Source organism: Cimex lectularius, unplaced genomic scaffold, assembly GCF_000648675.2.
Source record: "Cimex lectularius strain Harlan isolate CLEC.00 unplaced genomic scaffold, Clec_2.1 scaffold279, whole genome shotgun sequence".
Classification (NCBI taxonomy): domain Eukaryota; kingdom Metazoa; phylum Arthropoda; class Insecta; order Hemiptera; family Cimicidae; genus Cimex; species Cimex lectularius.
Window position 1 is genome coordinate 155465 of NW_019392827.1, and position 23588 is coordinate 179052.

The following is a 23588-nucleotide window of genomic DNA, read 5'->3' on the forward strand; positions in this document are numbered from 1 at the left end:
TTATTTCACGGTTTTACTCATAAAATTTAACTAACAATTTATTTCATGGTTTTGCTCATAAAATTTAACTAAGAATTTATTTCTTGGTTTTGCTCATAAAATTTAACTAACAATTTATTTCATGGTTTTGCTCATAAAATTACACCATTTTCGTCGAGTAGCTTCAGAACAGGACTCTCATATAATTGTGCCATTCTTGCGTGTCGTGTTGAGAGTACCCAACATCAATCACTTTATTGGCAGATTTATGTTCCATTTTTTCCTCTTGAACAATTAGAAATTGTGATTGAAACCCTTAAAAATTTATCAATTGATGGTAGTGTAATGCAAGAAACTGCTGTAACTATTTTTTTATCGATAATAAACGTAACCTTTAATATTGTTTATCCTTAATGTTGAGATCGACCGAAAAAAGTTTAAATTTTAATGTGTGGTGTTTAGTTTTGTTGCTCACAAAATTACACCATTTTCGAAGAGTAGCGTCAGGACAGACACTCATATTTTTCGTACTTTATTTCAAACTATGTACATATAATTTTGTCGTTATATTAATTACAACATTCCTATTTAATGTAATCCAAATTAAACGAGATGAAAAATTCATTAGTTTTGATGAAAATTACTTAATTATGATGGTTAGCCAGAAAATTTCTCAAAACACCGGAATAACTTTATTTAAAACAATTAACTTTAACAAACAATTTATTACATGGTTATGCTCATAAAATTTAATTATTTATTTCATGGTTTTGCTCATAAAATTACACAATTTACGTCGAGTAGCATCAGAACAGAACACTCATATTTTTTGTAGTGTATTTCAAACTATGTATATGTAATTTTGTCGTTATATTAATTACAACATTTTTATTTTAATATAAACCAAATTAAACGAGATCAAAAATTCATGAGTTTTGATAAAAATTATTTAGTTATGATGGTTAGAAGAAAATTTCTCAAAACACCGGAATAACTTTATTTAAAGCAATTAAGTTTAATAAACAATTTATTACATGGTTTAGCTCATAAAATTTAACTAACAATTTATTTCACGGTTTTGCTAATAAAATTACACAATTTTCGTCGAGTAGGATCAGAACAGGACACCCATATTTTTTGTAATTTATTTCAAACTATGTAAATGTAATTTTGTCGTTATGATAATTACACCATTCTTATTTTAATATAAACCAAATTAAACTAGATCAAAAATTCATAAGTTTTTATAAAAATTATTTAATTTGGTCTTGCTCAAAATAATGCAAGAAGAAGTTTGTTAAACTTAATTGTTTTAAATAAAGTTAAGATGTTTTGATAAATTTTCTTCCTAACCATCATAATTAAATATTTTTCTACAGTATATATGCGCATAATATTTAGTGGGATAATCCGGGTTTTTCGCACGTTCAAATTTGAGCGACACGAAAAACCAGCTGCACATTGGAACTTAGCATGGCGGTGAATTTACAAGGCATTCATCCAATTTACGCTTAGAGACGTGTTTTTATTTTCTACCTGATGATTACCATTTAATACTCGAATATTAAAAAAAAAAAATTATCGAAATCCGGATCGCTGCCTAAAACGTCGTGAGTACATTTCTACCATCTTTTCCAAAAAGTGGACTGCCAATGATGTCCTTACTTCTGCACTTTAGCGCGAACTAGCTGCTTCATATCACTATGAACATAGTCTTTATTATTTCATTGGTCCTTTCAAAGAGCTCTATTTGGCTAGACTGTCCATCTAGTTTCCGTTTGCAAAATTGACGAAATAGAGTGACTGAGGACTTTATCAGCTTTTACCATTACTAATATCATTATAAATGAATACTTCATAAAAGCTTTTAAGTATATTTTTGAAATATTTTTTAATAATAAATTATATCCATCTTGGAATTAATTTCTAGGTACTTTATGAGTAGAAAATTTTTTAATGTTTTCCGTTGGCAGTTTTATTGTTCGTTGTTACTTAATAGTTGTACGAATCTGGGGGGACGCAAAATTGTAGTCAAGCTTTCGATTCAACGCCTTCATCAGAACTACAATCTATAGCTATAAAATAAAAAGAAATAACATCAAAAGAATTTTTATAGTGTACATGTGGACCTCAGAAACGAAACATCTAGCATTCCAGGTGGTAACTTAACTTATAAATATTAACTCTGAGGCCCACACAGACTCTATAAAAATTCTTTTGATGTTAATTATTTTTATTTAAGCTATAGAATGCAGTCATACTGTATGCATTAAATAAGCCGAAAGCTTTGCAATTTTTTGAGTATTTTGTTGGCCTCTCCCCGATACAACATACATGACATCAGAAGGCCGATAAAACCATCAGATATTAGTTAACTTCATTTTTGATTTTCTAAAATAAATATTGTTTTTAAGTTTGGCCGTTTAACACATTTTAGAATTAAAGGAGTGATTGTCCCTCCAGTTCTAAGTTTATTAAGTGTCCATATTCTGATGGGTTATTTTATTTTGGCTATTTTCTGCGGATTATTTGTTTAATTCTGACCCTTTTTTTTATTTCAAGTGGTCAATCGATATATATAATCGATAGTATTCGACTATATTCGTATTGCAACTGTATATGCTATTTTCAGAGATGAATTTCTATAATTTCAAGGCTTGTAACTTTGTACCCGTTTATCCTGCTTATGCTGAGTCGATTGCGCATCTCGGTAGTTTGGCCGAGTGCCCAGAGGAAAAAAGAGATTGCATGCAATTTTGCATACAAAGTTATAATATTTTAAATACAGAAAGATAATGTGAGGAAAGGATTCTAGTCGGAAAACTGGAAATCATTCACGAATGGAAGGCATTCAAGGTAGAACAAAAGGTCAAAAACTACTAGGACAATTTTTTTGAAGATTGATCATGTTTTTTTATTACCTTGGATAATTTTAAGGTCATGATTTTATTTTTGATTATTCAACGAAGGAAATTAGAACTAGTTTAGCAAATATGATAAAAATCAGTTGATAAATTTTTAGCGAATATCAAGACTTCACAAGGAAAAAGCCATAATTTTGGGCATCCTGTATGTACGTTAAAGAATTTTACATTATCTAAGGAGACTGGTGAATAATATGCAAAAAAATTTATATTGTGTGAGGTTTTTAAGGCAACTCATAGTTAGTATGTATATATTTTTTTGTAGTTTTGTAAAGGGATGCAACTAATATGTTACCTAAACCACCAGATATACATACTGTTTATTTTAATTGGAAACGCTCAGTTAGCAAGACCCATGACAAATCGGCGGAGGTTTCCTTGCCATGAGGAATTCATGGGTAAAGCTGGGAACACACTTACCCGATGCGAAGCATGCTACCCGAAGCAAATCCAAAGTCCAATATTCTTTAAGTTTGTACTACCCCCATGCACATAAGTCCGATGCTATACAACGCTACGCTGCACTACGCTCTGCGATCCCCACTGTCCAGATTTTCGTCGGGTAGCATCGAGTACAGTCGAAGACAAAAGAACCGGACACTCATGCTTTTAACTAAACTACATGTATTACTGCCGTTTATTAATTACAACATACTTATTTTAATATAAACCAAATTAACCGAGATCAAAAATTCATTGGTTTTTATTTTTTTTAAATTAATTTTAATGGTTTGGTAAAAAATTAATCAAAACACCGGAATACCATTTTTTGATCAAATTAATTTGCCTAACAATTTATTACACGGTTTTGCTCATAAAATTTAGCTAACCCTAACCATCCCTAACCATTTAACTAACAATTTTTTTTATAGTTTTTCTCATAAAATTACCCCACTTTACAATTTACATTCATATTTTTCGTAGTTTATTTCAAACTAAGTATATGTAAATTTGTCGTTATATCAATTACAACATTCCTATTTTAATGTAAGCCAAATTAAACGAGATCAAAAATTCATGAGTTTTTATAAAAATTATTTAATTGTGATGGCTAGCAAGAAAACTTATCAAAACACCGGAATAACTTTATTTAAAACAATTAAGTTTAACAAACAATTTATTACAAGGTTGTGCTCATAGAATTTAACTAACAATTTATTTCATGGTTTTGCTCAAAATAATGCATTAAGAACAAAAAAAGGCGTTGCGATAGTGATACTGATTTGTGATACACGCTGTGTGACTGTACATGGCGTGCTCTTGACGTCGCATAGATGTGCACATCCTACCAAAACGTGGCAAGGCGTCGGGTAGCGTCGCATAGCGTTGCATCGGGTAAGTGTGTTCCCGGCTTAAGCCCTCAATGTCCAGAACCGTTTTTGCACATCCCACAATGGCTGTTAGGAGTTTGATCACCCCTGACAATATCAGGCTCACGACCTAAATTGGAAAAAAAAGTAAAAACTCTCGTCTATCGTAATAATCATAAAGTAGAAAGAATTTTTGCTTCCCTTACTCATCAGGGGGGAAATTTTCAAGCAAAGACTCAAGACGTTATCTAAATTCGAAATCTTGATTTTAACTGCGTATTGTTTTTACGACCGTCAAAAACAATTATTTTTTCCAAATAGGAAGAGATAATTGACCAAAATAACACGAGCTGGTTATTTGCGAAATTGCAATCAGTGCGATATCCTTCAAGATCTACTATAAAAATGTTTCCTTGTTCAACTTTTATCACTGACTAAAGAATCAATATAAAATAACATTTTGTGATTACGATACATAAACGGAAGTACAAGAACAAAATATTTTTTTTACAAAACATTTAACTGATTAAAGAGCCACGAATTTTTTTCCTGGGAACTTATTGATTAAAATATGGCAAGAGGATTAATAAAACTATTTATTTATAATTTTTAGGATTTTCAAATCAATTTGTATTCTTCTATTGTTGATAAAATCACTTATTTGGTAAATTTGAAAAATATGGCTTTGTTAATATGAAGTTTAAAGCAGGGGTGGTATTAATTAACTGAACGTTCAAGATGATTTTGCAACATTGGTTATGTTGAACCTTAAGCATGTGGATATGATTACTGCTAGCACTGTTGGAACATCAGTTGTTTCATGCTTCCGTATAATATTCTTAAGTCCGTTGGGTGACTTGAATTCTTTTGTAGTGTGAAAATTGTTTGTTAATTCACGTATCATTTTGAGGTTTTAAGAACATTTAGGATTCAAAAAAGTCAACTCGACTAGGAACATTCTCAATAAAACCAATTTTAAAAGGGAGTGCACTTAAGCAGGTACAACTGTTTAGGGATTGTGAGATGGTCGGTATTACCTTTATATAGGTATAATTGAAATTGTGAAATTTATCCTGTGATCTGAAGAATATTGAACCTGTATTTTGGCATTACCCATCATTTTGGTATGCTGTCAGACGAGTTTAAGTATTTTGCTTTCTCTAGTATTCGGTCTGAAAAGAAAAATGGGAAAAATTTAGAACTGACACAGACCCACTCGGTGAGGATAGGCAGATCAAAGTTTAAAACTGACAAATGTCTTCTGCTATATGCAGATTACCCTACTTTTTACTTAGAACTTTTTAATGGTGGACAGGGAGCTAGTTGATCATACTTTTAAGGGGTCAGCTGAGTGGCAGATGCCACTAAGGTCTCCTAAAATTGACTATCTCCTGCTTATTATCATCATGTTAATGATAATAAGAAAGTAATCTATACTGCCGACCATTTGAGAGTGAGGACACATAACTCAGAGATCAGACCTGAACCTCATTCATATTAACTAAAACATAAAGTAGACCTTCTCCAATTTTCTGCCAGTAATTTTACTATATAAATTTCTTAATAGGATAATTTTCCGTTGGAGGATGTTAAACTTTTAAATAATCCCTTTCTGCTTTTCTTGAATGATTCTGGATATGTTTATGCGAAAGAATGAAAACAGGTTCCGGCATGATTGGGAATCTGGCCAAATCTACTTCTTTGCTGGTCATTCTTGTCCTTGGGGATAATACTATTCCATCCTTAACATCCACGTTTGATTAAAAAACCACCTTGCGAATTTCAGATAGTGTGGCCAATTAATAATTTTGCATTAAAAAAAAAATATATATATATATATATATGTTCTAAGCACTACCTTTACAAAAAACCTGGCGTGTTTCAAATAATACCAGAATTTTTCCCTATATTTTATAACCGGCAAAGTTCGAGAAAGAAAATTGAAAAGAGAATATCTGTACAGTATTAATTGAAATCAATAACGTGGATTTTCGTGCAAGAGATTATCTCTCTAACCCTTTTCCCCACTCTACTGCATTATCTTTAAACCGGGTTTTAACGGCAAACGATACTTAACCTTGTGTTCTAACAAAATAATGCCAAATAATTAATATTTTCAGTAAAATATTATTTTATTTCACACAAAAAACAGACTTAGAAAATGGAATAGATTCTCTATTCTTTGAGTAGTTTGAACACATTTACCGATGTTATGCGACGCTACCCGACGTAAATCCAAAGACCAATTTTCCATAAGATGCACCCCCGTGCACATCTGCCCTATGCTATGCAACGCTACGCTACTCTACGCTCTGCGATCCCCACTGCCCAGATTTTCATCGGGTAGCATCGTGTACAGTCGAAGACAAAAGAAACCGGACACTCATATTTTTATTCAAACTGTATGTATTATTGCAGTTATGTTAATTACAACATACTTATTTTAATATGAACCAAATTAAACGAGATCAAAAATTCATTAGTTGTTTTTTTAATTAATTTTAATGGTTTGGTAGAAAAGTGATCAAAACACCGGAATACCATTTTTTGATATAATGAATTTAACTATCAATTTAATACACGGTTTTGTTCATAAAATTTAACTGACAAATGATTTCATGGTTTTGCTCATAAAATTACACCATTTTAGTCGAGTAGCGTCAAAACACACTTATATTTTCGTAGTTTATTTCAAACTGTGTATATGTAATTTTGACGTTATATTAATTACAACATTCTTATTTTAATGTAAACCAAATTAAACGAGATCAAAAATTCATGAGTTTTTACACAAATTATTTAATTTTGATGGTTAGGCAGAAAATTTATCAAAACACCGGAATAACTTTATTTAAAACACATTTAACTAACATTTTATTACATGGTTGTACTAATAAAATTTAACTAACAATTTATTACATGGTTGTGCTTATAAAATTTAACTAACAATTTATTTCACGGTTTTGCTCAAAATAATCCATTAAGAACAAAAGTGGCATTGCGATTGTGATACTGATTTGTGATACACGCTGTGTGACTGTACGTGGCGTGCTCTTGACGTCGCATAGATGTGCACACCCTACCAAAAAGTGGCAAGGCGTAGGGTAGCATCGGATAGCGTCGCATAGCGTAGCATCGGGTAAGTGTGTTCCCGGCTAAAGTCCGTGAAATGGAAGGTACATGAAGCATTGGTCTTACTTCTACTTCCTCCCTCGGCCATTTACTACACTTCAACACTTCGATTTCACGAACTTTAAACCTCAATCTTTTATAAATACGGCGCTGCGCTTTTGAACAACATTAACTTTAAATGCAATATGCTTATATTCTATGATTGTCATCTCCCAATATTTCTCCTAGGCAACCAACTATATTACACTTCATCTCAAATTGAAAACAATCAGTTTGGACGTGCTTGACGCTACATCCTAACGAGATGTTCTAACAGCAGGTGGCCATTGATTAACGCCTCCCTGTTGTTTACTTTTACTCGATTGCTCAGGATATCAATGCTATCTCATCTCTCAAGTTTGAATATTTTTTATTATGTTCATTTACGGTTGGAGTGGCCAGTCTACTTCCTTTGTAACTCGTTCAAAAGACGACAAACTGTTAACGAACGGAGTAGAGAAGTACTGTAGTAGTACTTATTCTTACTGGTTAGAATTTTGTTAATTGACCCAGTTGTAGGTCCCAAAAAGCCACCATTTTATCGTAAATGTTTTTTCTCTGCCTATTTGCAGAATCTGTTACTGCTACAGTAGTACTACAGTTAACAGTTAACTGTTAAGTTAACAGTTAAACTACAGTTACTGCCTTGATGGCAACCGTTCTCAGACAGCCTACAGCGGCACTCCAAGAAACCTCCTTAAATTAAGGACCTATTCCTGCTCCATCCTGTAGTTTCTTGTCTTTTAAATCTGACAGGAAGCTTCATGGATGTGCCTAGTAGTGATTCTTAGTTCACTCTTACCTCGTTTTCGTTTCTATGATGTAATTCATCGACCCATACACCACTAAAGGTATATGGTTTTGTCTGGAATGTTGCAGTTATTTTTCTGCAAGGACCCCTGTAGAAAGTGTCTCGATTTTTAATATATAACCCATTTAGGTGTGATTAATTCAGCACCATTTTCTAACTGATGATATTTGAGTTTTGTGCAGTAATTATTGTAAATGTTGAGTTTTCTGCAGTAATTACACTTCAACTTATAGGTACAATGTTAATGTTCTTCAGCAGTGTTATGTCTAGATTGATATGCTTTCTAGTATTTTAGATCAGACGACCCATTCCAGCATGGACTCAAACGGCTGCTAGGATATCTGATATAATAACTGTAGTTTCCTAATGTCTGTGCAAAAAGGAATTTAGTGTATTCTAAGTTATGATGTCCATTACCTCTGAGTAATTAGGGACCAAATTCTCCTGCCTCTGAACCTTCTTGTGGATCCATAGTTATACCAGTTTTGACGCCTAAGCTTTGATTGATTCAAATACGTTCGTTTTTTATCATTTCGTGGAGCCGTGAGTACATAATTTTCTCTTTGGTGTAGTCCATCCATTTAAATTTAAAACCCTCTAGAGATGTCGAGCATGGTTTTCTTCGCTGCCCTTATCATTTGATAGGTATGGAATTTTTTTCATACCAACTGTGGAAAATCTCGTCGCCTCTGAACAAATTTTGTACAACCTAACGTGTTTTTAAAGTCAAACCATAAAACGGTATCGTTCTACACTAAAATTTCAAATGTTTTTCCTTTACCTTGATCGTTGTCCATTTTGTACCGATCGAGAAATTGTTTGTCTATAAGAAAATAAATTAAAAAGACTTTTATAACAAGACTAAAGATAAATAAAACACTACGTTCTATAGTCTGGTGAAAACAATGTGCTGTAAACAATCGGTATACTGTCGTGTTAGAAAACGATTTGATGATCCGATGCGTGATGATCTTAAAGACAGATAAATAACGCAAAGTACATATTTTATTTTTTTAATTTTTTTTCCTTACGAAAGTTATATGTATATATATTATGAGCTATGTACAAAACAGCGAGGACACGCAGAGCCAGACAACTCCAAAACTAAAATGTTTTGGACAAATCCGTTGATTCCATTAAAAACTACATTAAATTTCCAATAAGATGTGATCAATACTAAATTTGTAAACGTTGGTGAAAAAAGCGTTTTAGTAGCCAGAACTTTAAAAAAGAAATTTTTTTCAAAGTTGAAAAACTTACTAATATTTCCAAACCTAAAGACCAGCAAATTTCAGAAAACATTCTCCCATTTAATATCTTTTTTTAGTGTAATTGCTTTTTAGATTCTATTTGCAAAGGCGAAGAAATTGATGGAGGAAAGGAAAAACCGTGATTGAAGGGTTGGTAAGGTGGAACGATTAATATTAATAACAAATTTAAAAAAACTTAAGGAAATTTTGAATGAATTTATTATAAGTTTTTTAATTTTGATTTCGAAATGCTCTCCACCCTCCGCAATGTGTTTTCGATTAGAATTATTTTCATTAGAAAAAGAAGCCATAGCGTTAACAAGATATTACACAGATAACTGAAAACGTTTTGAATCTTAAAACTCTTTTATTCCGGAGAATAATAATACAATAATATTTAAATCAAAGTTGCAGTCGTGTTGGCAAATAAGTAAACACTTGCACTATTTAGGTTTCGAAGCCAAATTTTAGAAAAAAGTTTAATAAATTCATTCAAAATTTCCTTAAGTTTTTTTTTTTTTAATTTTATATCTTACCAATCTGTCAGCCACGGATTTTTTCTTTCCTCCATCAATTTCTTCACCTTTGAAAAAGTAATTACACCACTAAAAAGGATATTAAATGGAGTACGTTTTCTGAAATTTGCTGGTCTCTAGGTTTGGAAATGGTAGTTTAGAATCACCATAGTAAGTTTTTCAACTTTGAAAACAAATTATTTCTCTCTACTAAAACGCTTATTTCACGAACGTTTACGAGTTTAATATTAATCACATCTTATTGGAAATTTAACGTAGTTTTCGATGGTATCAGCGAATTTGTCCAAAACCTTTTAGTTTTAGAGTTATCATTGTGTATTCGAAGCAAGGTGGTGAAATCTTAAAAAAATCAGAAAAAGTGGAATAAACTCCGAATCTGTTGAGATTTAGACCATAGTTAATCAGGACTTTTTGGTTCCATTTAACATGTAGAATCTACTGACAAAGTTTGGAACACGAGTAGCCGAACATCCTGCATAAAAAAAAGTTAGTAATAATGAAAATGAAGGGCTTTAGTCATGGATTACAATATTTTTATTGTGGATTATAATTTCCGTGGAATAGTTCTTAGGGGTAATAGTTGTTGAAATCATTGATCATTGACCACATTTTATTGCAAGTTTAACATAATTAACAAAATAAATAACAAACATCTCAGGGTTGCAACAATTAATATAATTTGGTTTTACCAAAACGTTTTATTCGCGGGTTTTGTGAGGTACAAAAAATGAAGATGGTCCATTTTTCCTGATAAAAAATTAACCTACTTTGGCTACGTCATTCGGTAATTTATGTATTTCAATATCCTACAATACCGAAGGACATAGCGTTAAAATATTTTTTAGAAACAGAGTTGATATTTATTTTTCACCCCCCCCCCCAAAAAAAAGCGCAAATTTTTAGTAAAATCAAAAATTTATTTTTTATTCGAAAATCATAAAAATAGTGATAACGACTTGAAAAGACTTCACTGATCCCAAGGAAAATTTACAGGGCTTTAAAACTTTATAAACCTAAGTAAAGGCACAAACCTGACCTTTGGAAATAAATCAATACTAGAGATTTTATGATTTCTTCCTTTTCTAACTTATAATAACTTTCCAACTCTTGTAAAAACTTTGTATTGAAACAGAATTCAGGAAAGATATGAATTGTCAACTGGAAGAATAGGCAAAGGAGAAAAAAATTGGACGGATCCAGCCCAAACATTTTTAATTTTTGATTGCTATAAACATTCGCGTTTAAGATCTTTAAAGACAACCATGTAATAAATTGTTTGTTAAACTTAATTGTTTTAAATAAAGTTATTCCGGTGTTTTGATATGTTTTCTTCCTAACCATCATAATTAAATAATTGTTATAAAGACTCATGAATTTTTGATCTCGTTTAATTTGATTTATATTAAAATAAGAATGTTGTAATTATTATAACGACAAAATTATATATACATAGTTTGAAATGAACTACGAAAATATGAGTGTTCTGTTCTGACGGTACTCGACGAAAATGGTGTAATTTTATGCGCAAAACCATGAAATAAATTGTTACTTAAATTTTATGAGCAAAACCGTGTAATAAATTCATTCAAAATTTCCTTCAGTTTTTTATTTATTATTTTCCATCTTACCAATCTGTCAGCCACGGTTTTTTCCTTTCCTCCATCAATTTCTTCAACTTTTAAAAGTAATTAAAAAAAGAAATTATACCATTAAAAAGAATATTAAATGGAGTACGTTTTTTGAAATTTGCTGGTCTCTAGGTTTGGAAATGGTAGTTTAGAATCACCATAGTAAGTTTTTCAACTTTGAAAAAAAATTATTTCTCTCTACTAAAACGCTTATTTCACGAACAAGTTTAATATTAACCCATCTTATTGGAAATTTAACGTAGTTTTCGATGGTATCAGCGAATTTGTCCAAAACCTTTTAGTTTTGGAGTTATCATTGTGTATTTGAAGTAAGGACGTGAAATCTTGAAAAATCAGAAAAAGGATAACTCCGAATCTGTTGAGATTCCGACCATAGTTAATCAGGACTTTTTGGTTCCATTTTAAATGTAGAATCTACTGACAAAGTTTGTAACACGAGTAGCCGAACAACATCCTGTATAAAAAAGTCAATAATAATGAAAATGAAGGTCTTTAGTCATGTGTATTTTTATTGTGGATTATTATTTCCGTGGAATAGTTCTTAGGGGTAATAGTTGTCGAAATCATTGATCGTTGATGTTTGTGTGGTGTTTAGTGACCGTTAGTTAATGATTATTTAGAGATCGTGAGATGCGGTCTGGTGTGACGTAAGTTTTAGAAAAATATTTTCTTTATCGTGCCAACGTTTCGAATTTTAATGAGATCATCGTCAGGGCCTGGGATTTAAAAACATTGTTTAAATTTTACAAATACATGTAGGGTGCGAAAAAAAATAAATTTATACAATGCTAGAAAATTTTAGCTTCATTCAAAATATTTGTACTCACACAAAGTGTTTGTTTTCTGTGAAAAATTTCTAGCATTGCATAAATTCATTTTTGTTGGCTAACGGACACTAAACACCACACATTTCCACACGAGAAGAACGAAGAACATGGGATTCTATGAACAGATTTCAACTACATTTGGACACCAAGCAAAAAGTATTCTGAAGGACATCGCCAACAATGAGAAGAAACATGCATCGGCTATCAATCAGGGAACAGCACAAGGCCCTGAAGATAATCTCAATAAAGATCGAAACGCTGGCACGATAAAGAAAGTTTTTTCTGAAACCTACATCACACCAGACCGCATCTCACGATTTCTGAATAATTATCGATTAACGTCACTAATCACCACACATCGTTGATATTGTTGATCAAACCCCCTATATTCTTGTTATGTATTTCAGTCATTTTTTATAGAACGTAACATTAAACCTCTGACAAATTTTTATAAATGTACTTTAAAATAAAATACGAATTCTCTGTCCTTTTGCTACTAAGAACGTGGTTTTTCACTATGTATACGTTTATTTATGGTGCAATTTATTAAAATCTTTTCGCATCATTTAAATCGTCATGTTCAAATTTAATCGACAAATATTATTAATTTGTCAATCAGATCGGTGTCATAAACAGGTCGTACGCAAATGGACACGTGTAAATAAGCAATTATAAGAGAAAATTCCTCCAGTCGGAAAGGAACGTGTAATTTACCTATTTCTAGTTTCTGACGAAAGACAAGCAGCCATTGCGTCTCCAAAATATTATAATCCCCCCCCCCCAACCGGAGAATAATTTGCAACTGTGACATTGAAACGAATTACGTAATTTTTTTATTTTTTATTTTATTTTTTTTACCATACCCATGTCTATATTACGAGTGACCCGGTGGGATTAATCATTTCTACGATTGCAGCCGACCCTGATGGACGGTGGAAATTACATTAAGGAAGGGCTGGACAACGCCAAGTCTACGTGCCTCTACTTCTCGCCGAGAAAGGAAGACGAAGTTGGAGCTCTTGTGGCATACCTAGAGCTATTTAAGGTAATCAAATCTCTATATCAAGCATGACTATATAAAAAAAAATCTTTTATTTGTTTTTATATTTCAAATTTATTTACTTACTGTCTATATGTATTTACAAGTTATAAACAAGAGTACCAGTAATAATACTTTGCCTCTCGACTTAAATAAATAAAGAATATATAATATTTAACATTTTAAATGTTAGGAAAACTGGACTACAAAAACCAACCCGGAGTATGTTTTGTTTCAAATTTTGGGATCTAAGGAGAATTCGGTACAACTTTCAAAATGTCTGGATTGGACGATTCATAAGCCCAGTATTTAGAGAACCATTATTCATGTTTATTAAGGAAAATCTCAAAATCAATATTAAAATGAGAGCTAATGAGTTGAGCGCTTTTAACCAGTACATTAGAATTATTTCAACCGCTGTAATTTTGAGAAATCTGTAGTTATTAGTCGGACAACGAGATTGTCCTGCTTAAATTAGCTAAAATAGAGTTTCAATTGGTATAAGAATAATATGCAAGTTTCTAAGTAGAGCATGTAGTTGGGTAAAACCCTGGCACCTCCAAAGCACAGAGCATCGATCGCCTTAAAAACTTTGAAGAAATTACGTTCAATATAATAGTTGAGATGATTGTACCAAACCGAATTAATTGCATTATACAAATTCTTTTGAAGTGTTAAGAAATCCTGTGTTTGGGTGTTAAAATCCCAGAGAGTCAAAGTTAATCTGCAAGGACGACAGAGCGCTGGCCAGTATGGCTACGTCTAATGAGGGAGGTCATTAATGAAGAGCAAGAACAAAAAGGGGCTAAGGTCGCAGCCCTGTCTAAAACCCTCATCAAAAAAATATTGGGAAAACCGCGCTTATTAATTTTTTAACAATTCGAACAGGGCAGCTAGCAAATTCACAAATGCAAATGAAAGGTTTGAAATTTTCTTCAGGTGCCTTTTTGACGATTTGTTCCTTATCAAAATTTAAATACAACCTTGCGTTTCTATTTTTCCATTCAACTTGTTTACTAGATCTAAAATTTCGTGCGATTTAAATAAAGAGAAAAAAGATTGTATTTCTGAGTCTCACCGTCGAGGGGGAATGTTATATTTATATTCTCTACTCTGATAATTTTCCAGATCATCTTTTTTGATAAATGTGTTATTCTAACGAGACCTTCTAGTAGAATATTATCTTAATTGATAATTCATAAACGAAGGGGGTAAAGAAAATATATAATTTTGTTTTTAATTTGAAATCTTGGACGGTTTCGTCTAATGTTGGATGGTCTGGAAACCTTCATGAAGTATATCACGTCAAAGTTAAGTCCAACTAAGGTTGTAGATCACTTTGAGGTGTGATATCAAATAGAAAAAGGTGCAAGTTCTAGAACCGTATGTTTATTTTTATGAACTTTTAACCATCGGTTCTAAACGAGGCTGAAGTTCCCTCGGTTGCGAGTTCTATTTTAATTTCATCGAAATTTCAGTTAAGATGTTACTCCTTTTCAGAAACACAATGTCAACCTCCTCCACATCGAGTCCAGGTCTTCGATGAGATTCCCAGACCGTTATGAGTTCATGGTGGAATGCGCACCCGGAGGTGACCTCGGCGGTGCTATCCAAAAGCTGAAAGAGTCCTGCGAATACTTCAACATCATATCCAGAAACCACACAAACAACAGAGGTGAGAGGAAAAAATAAACTCTTTACTTAAGATGACTCTACATTCTACTATATACCTGTTAAAAAAATGTCAAATTTTAATTTCAATTGGATCAATTAAGTAATTCTAGAATAACGTGAACTATGAATGCTGGTGAACATACAATGTCGAAAAAAAAATAGTATTTTTTCTAATTTAGACTCCTCTATTTTTTTTAACGTTGAAAAGGATTTCAATTTGTACATATTTTACATAAAATGTAAATAAACACGCACACTCAAAACAGCTCTCCTAAAAAATAAACTTAGTCGACTCTAGGGTTGCGGGGTAGAGAAAAAGCACAAAACTCCTCAAAATTTTCTACTAAATAATTGAAAATGTTAATAACGTTTAATATAAATATATAAAAAGCGAAGAATTGACGTCTTCTGAACCTGGGTGCAGGAAACCGCTAAGTACTTTTAGAAAGCAATGCCCGAAGGACATGTGGTAAAAGATGTTGCAGAACATATGTGATTATTTCCAACAGCAATCGGGATATTAAACTACTGATTGGCATAGAGCTTTAAAAATATTTTTTTTAATGAATTTGTTTATTTACACCTGAGCAGTAAAATAAATTGTTCAGTAAATTTCATGTCAATTTTTGTATCTACATTTAAATTTAAGAAAAGTACCTTTTGTAGTTTCTTTGTGGAGATTAGTGACCTTTAGTCGATGATTATTCAGAAATCGTGAGATGCGGTCTGCTGTGATGATTGGGCACTCTCAACACGACACGCAAGAATGGCACACTTACGCAGAAAACAAACACTGAGCGCTGAAGATGATCTCAATAAAGATCGAAACGTTGGCACGATAAAGAAAATGTTTTTCTAAAACCTACGCCACACCAGACCGCATCTCACGACTAACTTTTGTAGTTCGTTGGAGTGCCAAAATGATGCAAATTTATTTCTCTCTCTCTCTCTCTCTCTCTCTCTCTCTCTCTCTCTCTCTTTTTCTCACTCTCTATTTTAACAATCTTTCGTAAACCATCACGATTGAATACATATACTGTAAAACTGTGATTTTTCATACAGCAATTTTACAGTTTATTTAAATCAATATCTTCGACAAACTTTGCAAATTAGTTTTTATTAATATGTCTTCTATCTACAGCCATCGGTGATTTCTATGGTTTTTTATGGTGATTTAAGTACTACAGATTAATAGCAACACTAATAAAACACCGCCTTAACACCTAATAATTTGCTCTACACTCTAAAAAAATTGTCAAAAATTACAGTTTGTTTTTGTTAAAAAATTGATTTATAAACCATTTAGCGCAAAATTCAAAGATGTTAGGGACAATAAATGCTTGTACAAAACGGAAAAAATTGGGAGCTATAGAAATTAATAATTTATTTTCAATGAATTCTGATTTTCTTTTCTTTTATAGTTCCTATTTATCCATGAACATTGGTGTTACCTTAGTGAAGAACTCCAGCATTTTTCTCTTTATTAAAATTAATGAATTTTTGGCTAATTTCATAAACCCATCTTCAGTTGATGATAGTTATTCGACGATCGAAGCATCGTCAGCTGAAGATGTGTTTATAAAATTAGCCAAAAATTCATTAATTTTATTATATTTATTATATTCTCTTTATTAAAATTAATCAATTTTTGGCTAATTTCATAAACACATCTTCAACTGACGATGCTTCGATCGTCGAAAAACTATCATCAACTGAAGATGTGTTATTGGAATTAGCCCGAAATTCATTAATTTTAAAAAGAGAAAAAATACTGAAGTTCTTCAGTAAATTACCACCAATGTTTTTGGATGAATGGGAACCAGAAAGAAAAGAAACCTAGAATTCATTAAAAATAAATTACAACATAAGATAAAATACTTTTATAATAATATAATTAAAATTAATAAAATAAATATATATAATATATGTAATAGCAATAATAATAATTTAAATAAAAAATAAATATAAATAAAGGTACTGGAGTTCTTCAATAAAAGAACGCCAAAATCAAGTAAATTTCTTTTTTTGCGTCATAAAATCCTGCTAGAACATGGAATTCATTTTTTAAAAATTTAGTCACAAATTATGGATTATTTTTTAAATTTTGTAATCCAATAAGCGACGTTAGGGATAATAAATCTATTTAATGAACGAAAAAATGTGGAACTGTGCGGAAATGAAAGTACAAATAAATTTGACGATTTAGATCCACTTTTATGTCACTTGGGAGGTCGCGCGGCCCCGTCAATATTCTAAGAAATTTGGAAAATTGTAGGATGGAAGGTTTCTGACATAAGGATTTGTAATGTTACCGTTACTAAGGCAGCACTCCTTTCCAATAAGAGCAGTAGCAATGTCTGTAACGCGACGGCACTGCAAGAATGTCGTATGAGAGTGTCTGAGCCCAAACTAACGATTTTCCAACACGTGTACCTGCAGAATTGGATAAATAATAATCTTTGGGTTACCTTAAACACCACTTTGTACTAATATACTTGAAAATTCAAAGCCGGAAACACACATACCCGATGCAACGCTATGCGAAGCTACTCGATGCTACTCGACGCCTTGCCACGTTTTGGTAGGGTGTACACATCTATGCGACGTCAAGCGCACGCCACGTAGTCACACAGCGTGTATCACAAATCAGTATCGCGACCGCAACGCCTCTTTTCTTCTTAATGCATTATTTTGAGCAAAACCATGTAATAAATTGTTAGTTAAATTTTATAAGCACAACCATGTAATAACTTGTTTGTTAAACTTAATTGTTTTAAATAACAAAGTTATTCCGGTGTTTTGATAAATTTTCTTCCTAACCATCATAATTAAATAATTTTTATAAAACCTCATGTATTTTTGATCTCGTCTAATTTGGTTTACATTAAAATAGGAATGTTGAAATATTACGACAAAATTCATATACTTAGTTTGAAATAAACTACAAAAATATGAGTGTCCTGTTCTGAAGCTACTCGACGAAAATGGTGTAATTTTATGAGCAAAACTATGAAATAAATTGTTACTTAAATTTTATGAGCAAAACCGTGTAATAAATTGTTAGTTAAATGGTTAGGGGTGGTTAGGGTTAGTTAAATTTTATGAGCAAAACCGTGTAATAAATTGTTANACGATCTTCGGCTAGATACGCCGCTGCTCTATGGCGTATCTAGCCGAAGATCGTGGGTTCGAATCCCGCACGTGCCATTAACCTTTTTTCATCTCAACTTAAAACCTTAATTAATTAAAATAAGTATGTTGTAAATAATATAACTACAATAATACATGTAGTTTGAATAAAAATATGAATGTCCGGTTCTTTTGTCTACGACTGTACTCGATGCTACCCGACGAAAATCTGGACAGTGGGGATCGCAGAGCGAAGGGATGCTGCAGGGGGTTCCTTAGCATCGGGCAGATGTGCCCGGGGTTATACAATATTATGAAAAATTGGACTTTGGATTTGCTTCGGGTAGCATCTGGTAGCTTCACATACCTTAAAGCACAGCACAGATACTGCGATTTCCTAGAAAGAATGAGAGAATAAAGCATACTTAGCACTTTATGGATTTTCATTTCAACTAGTTCAAATATTTAATGCTTTTCCTTTCCAATTGTGATTTCTGATATATTTTAATGTTATACAGGAAGTTGCACAAATATACACTTCCAGAAAGGCATTCTTGGTTCAAAATGTTAATTAATTATGGTTTACACTCTCCTGTTCTAGGTACTGTCCCATGGTTTCCGAGAAGAATCAGAGATCTTGACAGATTCGCCAACCAGATCTTGACATATGGTGCCGAACTGGACGCAGACCACCCCGGCTTCACGGATCCGGTGTACAGGGCGAGGAGGAAGTACTTCGCAGACATTGCCTACAACTACAAACAGTAAGTCTGTCCGTTTTTAAGCACTTTACAGTTCTTCACTGTGACATTTATTTCCAGCGGCGAACCGATTCCGCGTGTTGAGTACACACCAGAAGAAATCGCCACTTGGGGGACCGTCTTCAAGCAGCTCTCCTCTCTTTATCCCACCCACGCCTGCAAAGAGCACAACCACGTTTTCCCTCTGCTCATCGAGAACTGCGGCTTCAGGGAAGATAACATCCCACAGCTCGAGGACATTTCTAATTTTTTAAAGGGTAATTCTGAATTTAAAACTTAAGCCATCTTTCAGGTTAATTTGAATAATGCATTAATTTTAAGTGTAGAGATTAGTGACCGTTAATCGATAGTTATTCAGATATCGTGAGATGCGGTCGGGTGTGATGTAGGTTTCAGAAAAACATTTTCTTTATCGTGCCAACGTTTCGATCTTTTATTGAGATCATCTTCAGGGCCTGGGATTTACAAACAATGTTTACATTTAACAAATACATTTAGGATGTGGATAAGTGAATTTATACAATGCAAAATATATTTTATATTCAAACAAAGTATTTCTACTCACTCAAAGTGTTTGTCTTCTGTGTAATTGTGCCATCGACGACACACAAGGATGGCACAATTACACAGAAGACAAACACTTTGAGTGAGTAGAAATACTTTGTTTGAATATAAAATATATTTTGCATTGTATAAATTCACTTATCCACATCCTAAATGTATTTGTTAAATGTAAACATTGTTTGTAAATCCCAGGCCCTGAAGATGATCTCAATAAAAGATCGAAACGTTGGCACGATAAAGAAAATGTTTTTCTGAAACCTACATCACACCCGACCGCATCTCACGATATCTGAATAACTATTAATTTTAAGCACCATAAAGCCCTTAAATATGATTTTTTTAGCAATAAAAAAATAGACATTTTTGGTCTGGATTGAATTTCATTCATTCAGCCAATATGAAGAATGTTTAGATTTCATGTCATTATAAGTGAGAAAAGTAAGGATGAAGGAATAAGTTCAGAGCTGGTTTGGAAAAATATATATCATCGAAAATGTATACCTGAGAAATGTTCATATTCTCTTTTGGGAGAAGGTTCAATATACAAACACCTTCTCCAAAGTAATTTAGATTTTAGTGACTTGTAAAAATTTATGCTAATACCATATCGGATAACCATAGAAATCATATATACCAGCTACTACTTTTTGGTCTGTCACTCTCTAGTAGTAGTAGATTCTTTTTATTAGAAAATAAAAATCGATGGTTATGCCACCGAGTGAGTTTAATTTGAATTGGTGCCAAAAATTGAGCTTGATTTCCCTCCTCTTTGCCATTTTTCAAATGTCGTGTAATCTACTTGATTCTCGGCGACAAATAAAACGGCCACAGAGAGCTTTTAGTGAAGATATACTTCATTTTGCTTATTAACTCCATTAGATTTCGTGGTCCGATTAACCAAATAACCTCTTTCAAATAATTAATCTTTATACAAGGTAGGAGGGAAAAATCAAAAGGTGGGTTGAGATGGGAAGTTAGTGTCCGAGTGGATGGAAGTCACGATAGCTCAAGTGGTAGAGCAGCGGCGTATTTAGCGGAAGGTCTTGGGTTCGAATCCCGCTCGTGGCACTGACTTTTTTATCTCAACCAATACCTTACACAAAGATTAATTATTTATTACTATAATTTGTGACCGAGCTGAGTAAAAAAGTAGATTAAAAAATTTTTTTAATATTTTTTATAAGCAATCGATTTGTTTTTTATTGCACAACATACAACCTCTCTGAATACAATTTTTTGGGAAAACCAAAAGATATATTTTTTGAGCTAGCCTAATCTCTTTGGTTTTTGTATGTCAATTTTTGATATTTCACCACTTTTGTGTTATTTGTTTATCATTTTACAGTTGAAGTCATTGTTTGAGTATTTCGTTCTAAAACAAAATTGTGTTTTTTTAGATTGCACAGGGTTCACTCTGAGGCCGGTGGCAGGTTTGCTGTCTTCGAGGGATTTCCTCGCAGGCTTGGCTTTCAGGGTGTTCCATTCGACTCAGTACATCCGCCACCCAAGCATGCCGCTCTACACACCAGAGCCTGACGTGTGCCACGAGCTTTTGGGCCACGTGCCACTTTTTGCCGATCCTTCATTTGCCCAGTTTTCACAAGAAATCGGACTCGCCTCGCTCGGCGCGCCTGACGAATATGTCGAAAAAATCGCAACTGTAATTTATCGAACCAAAAAGAAATTTCTCATTTTTACAACGTCTGAATTTTCCAGTGTTACTGGTTCACCGTCGAGTTCGGCCTTTGTCGGCAGAACGATCAGCTCAAGGCTTTCGGAGCCGGACTTCTTTCTTCATACGGTGAGCTTAAGTATTGCCTGAGCGACAAACCTGTCCTCAAGTCCTTCGATCCACCTGTGACCGCGCTCCAGACTTATCCTATAACAGAATATCAACCAGTCTACTTCGTCGCTGAGAGTTTTGACGATGCAAAAGAAAAAATGATGTACTTATTATATATTATATATATGTTAAAAGCATGTAATAATGTTTACCCGTTTTCAGAAAATATGCAGAAATCATCCCAAGGAATTTCGGTGTGAGGTACAACGCTTACACACAAAGCGTTGAAGTTTTGGACTCCAAACAGCAAATTCAGGATCTTCTTCGCCAATCAAGCCGTGAAATATGTTCCCTTACTGACGTCCTCAATAGGGTCTTATAATATAACAATCAATCACTTTATGGTTCAAATTGGCAGATTTGTGTTCCATTTTTTTCCCTCTTGAATAATTAGAAATTGTGATTGAAACCCTTAAAACTGTATCAATTGGATGGTAGTGAAATGCAAGAAACTGCTGTAACTATTTTTTTATCGATAATAAACGTAACCTTTGATATTGTTTATTCTTAATCGGTAAGAATGTTGAGATCGACAGAAAAAAGTTTAAATTTTAATGTGTGGTGTTTAGTGGCCGTTAATTAATGATTTAATGGCACTCTCAACACATCTACACAGAAAACAAACACTTTGAGCCCTGAAGATGATCTCAATAAAGATCGAAACGTTGGCACGAAAGAAAATGTTTTTCTACAACCTATGTCACACCAGAGCGCATCTCACGATCTCCAAATAATCTTTAAATTTTAAATTTCGATGAGGATCATCTCCTTCTGATTCCTTCAATCTGATCATGAGCGTTTAAAGCCGGGAACACACTTACCCGATGCAACGGTATGCGAAGCTACCCGAAACAAATCCAAAGTCCAATTTTCCATAAGATTGTATTACCCCGGGCACATCTGCCCGATGCTAAGCAACCCCTGCAGTATCCCTTCGCTCTGCGATCCCCACTGTCCAGATTTGCGTATTGTCGTTTTTTTTTTGGGGGGGGGGACGCAACCACCAAGGGTCATGATTGTCCCAATGACTAACTCATTATCTAATAGATAGAAAGAGGCACGGTCGACCTAGTATATTTATCTATCTATATTTATTTATTTTTATTCTATATCTATATCTATTATTATTATTTATTATCTTTATTATTATAATATCTAATTATTATTATCTTATTGTCTTTATTATATATTATTTATCTTTATATATCTGATCTTGTATATGTAGAGAAGGACAAACAGTGTGAGCTCATATTTTGTCGAGTAGATTTGCTGACTTGAGAAAATCAAACAAATTGCGTATACTATCATTGTTGTCGCCTAGCATTTCTTGGATGCTTATAGGCAAGGAGTGTAGACGTCTATGGGCTATAATGAGCATGATTGTAGATTGTAGATTGTAATTTCAGGGTATAGTATACTGCGCCCTTTGAGAGCTATTGTATCCCCCATTCTGTGCCTAAAGCACATCGGTGAGTCCTATTTCATCAAGAAACTTGATTAATAGGCCCGGTTTCAGTGGTTGAAGCTCTTCTATGGTCACATTGTACATCCCAAAACACTTCCTCCTGCGGGCTAATGTAGCTCCGCAGTTTGTTAGTAAGTGTGTTGGTGTCTCTTCTGCTTCCTTGCAGAATCTATATGTGCCATCTTGGATTATTCCAATTTTCTTTAGATGTCCATTTAATCTACAGTGTCCTGTTAGGAATCCTGTTAGGATTCGCAGTCTATTCCTGCTTCCTTTGACACATTCTGTGATTTCTTTCTTGCCAAAATTGGTTAGAAGATTCTTGGATTGTCTATGCCCAATAAGTGAATTCCAAAGTTCACTCATTTTCTTTTTGTCCTTCTGTCTGAGGTATTCGTTAATAGTGTGGGTTCCTATGCCACAGAAGGTGTCTATCAGCGGTGTGGCAGCCCCTTTTCTTGCAAGGGTGTCCGCTTCCTCGTTGCCTTCTACTCCCATGTGTCCTGGGACCCAGCAGAGGCTAACTTTATTCTGCATACCCAATATGTTTAGTTTGGTTTTGCAGTTCAGCACCATCTTTGAACTAATGGTATTTGAGCTTAGTGCTTTGATGGCTGCTTGGCTATCTGACATGATAGCTATATGCTTGTTTTTGT

The 23588-nt window shown here is 33.3% G+C and overlaps 2 protein-coding genes across 3 annotated transcripts in view; one reads left to right on the plus strand and one right to left on the minus strand.

Moving 5' to 3' along the window:
• The window catches only part of LOC106668523, a 32305-nt gene extending 14567 nt beyond the window's left edge, over nt 1-17738 (minus strand). Inside the window, exons 1-2 of one of the 2 annotated variants that reach the window (XM_014397642.2) lie at nt 17696-17738; nt 17483-17603 (exon numbers count right to left, since the gene is read on the minus strand). Coding sequence is in view for 1 of the 2 variants with exons in the window: in XM_014397473.2 (XP_014252959.1) it covers nt 8977-8992 (16 nt within the window). In the remaining variant the exon portion in view is untranslated. Of the gene's footprint in view, nt 1-8976; nt 9182-17482; nt 17604-17695 lie in introns of those variants that run through there. The other variant, XM_014397473.2, reaches the window with a different exon arrangement.
• The window catches only part of LOC106668455 (protein henna), a 33038-nt gene extending 11076 nt beyond the window's left edge, over nt 1-21962 (plus strand). Inside the window, exons 2-8 of the mRNA XM_014397283.2 lie at nt 13374-13502; nt 14997-15171; nt 18901-19063; nt 19121-19317; nt 21022-21284; nt 21341-21570; nt 21630-21962. Of these exons, the coding sequence (XP_014252769.1) occupies nt 13374-13502; nt 14997-15171; nt 18901-19063; nt 19121-19317; nt 21022-21284; nt 21341-21570; nt 21630-21789 (1317 nt within the window). The 3' untranslated portion in view covers nt 21790-21962. The remainder of the gene's footprint in view (nt 1-13373; nt 13503-14996; nt 15172-18900; nt 19064-19120; nt 19318-21021; nt 21285-21340; nt 21571-21629) is intronic.
• The last annotated feature ends 1626 nt before the right edge of the window (nt 21963-23588 follow it).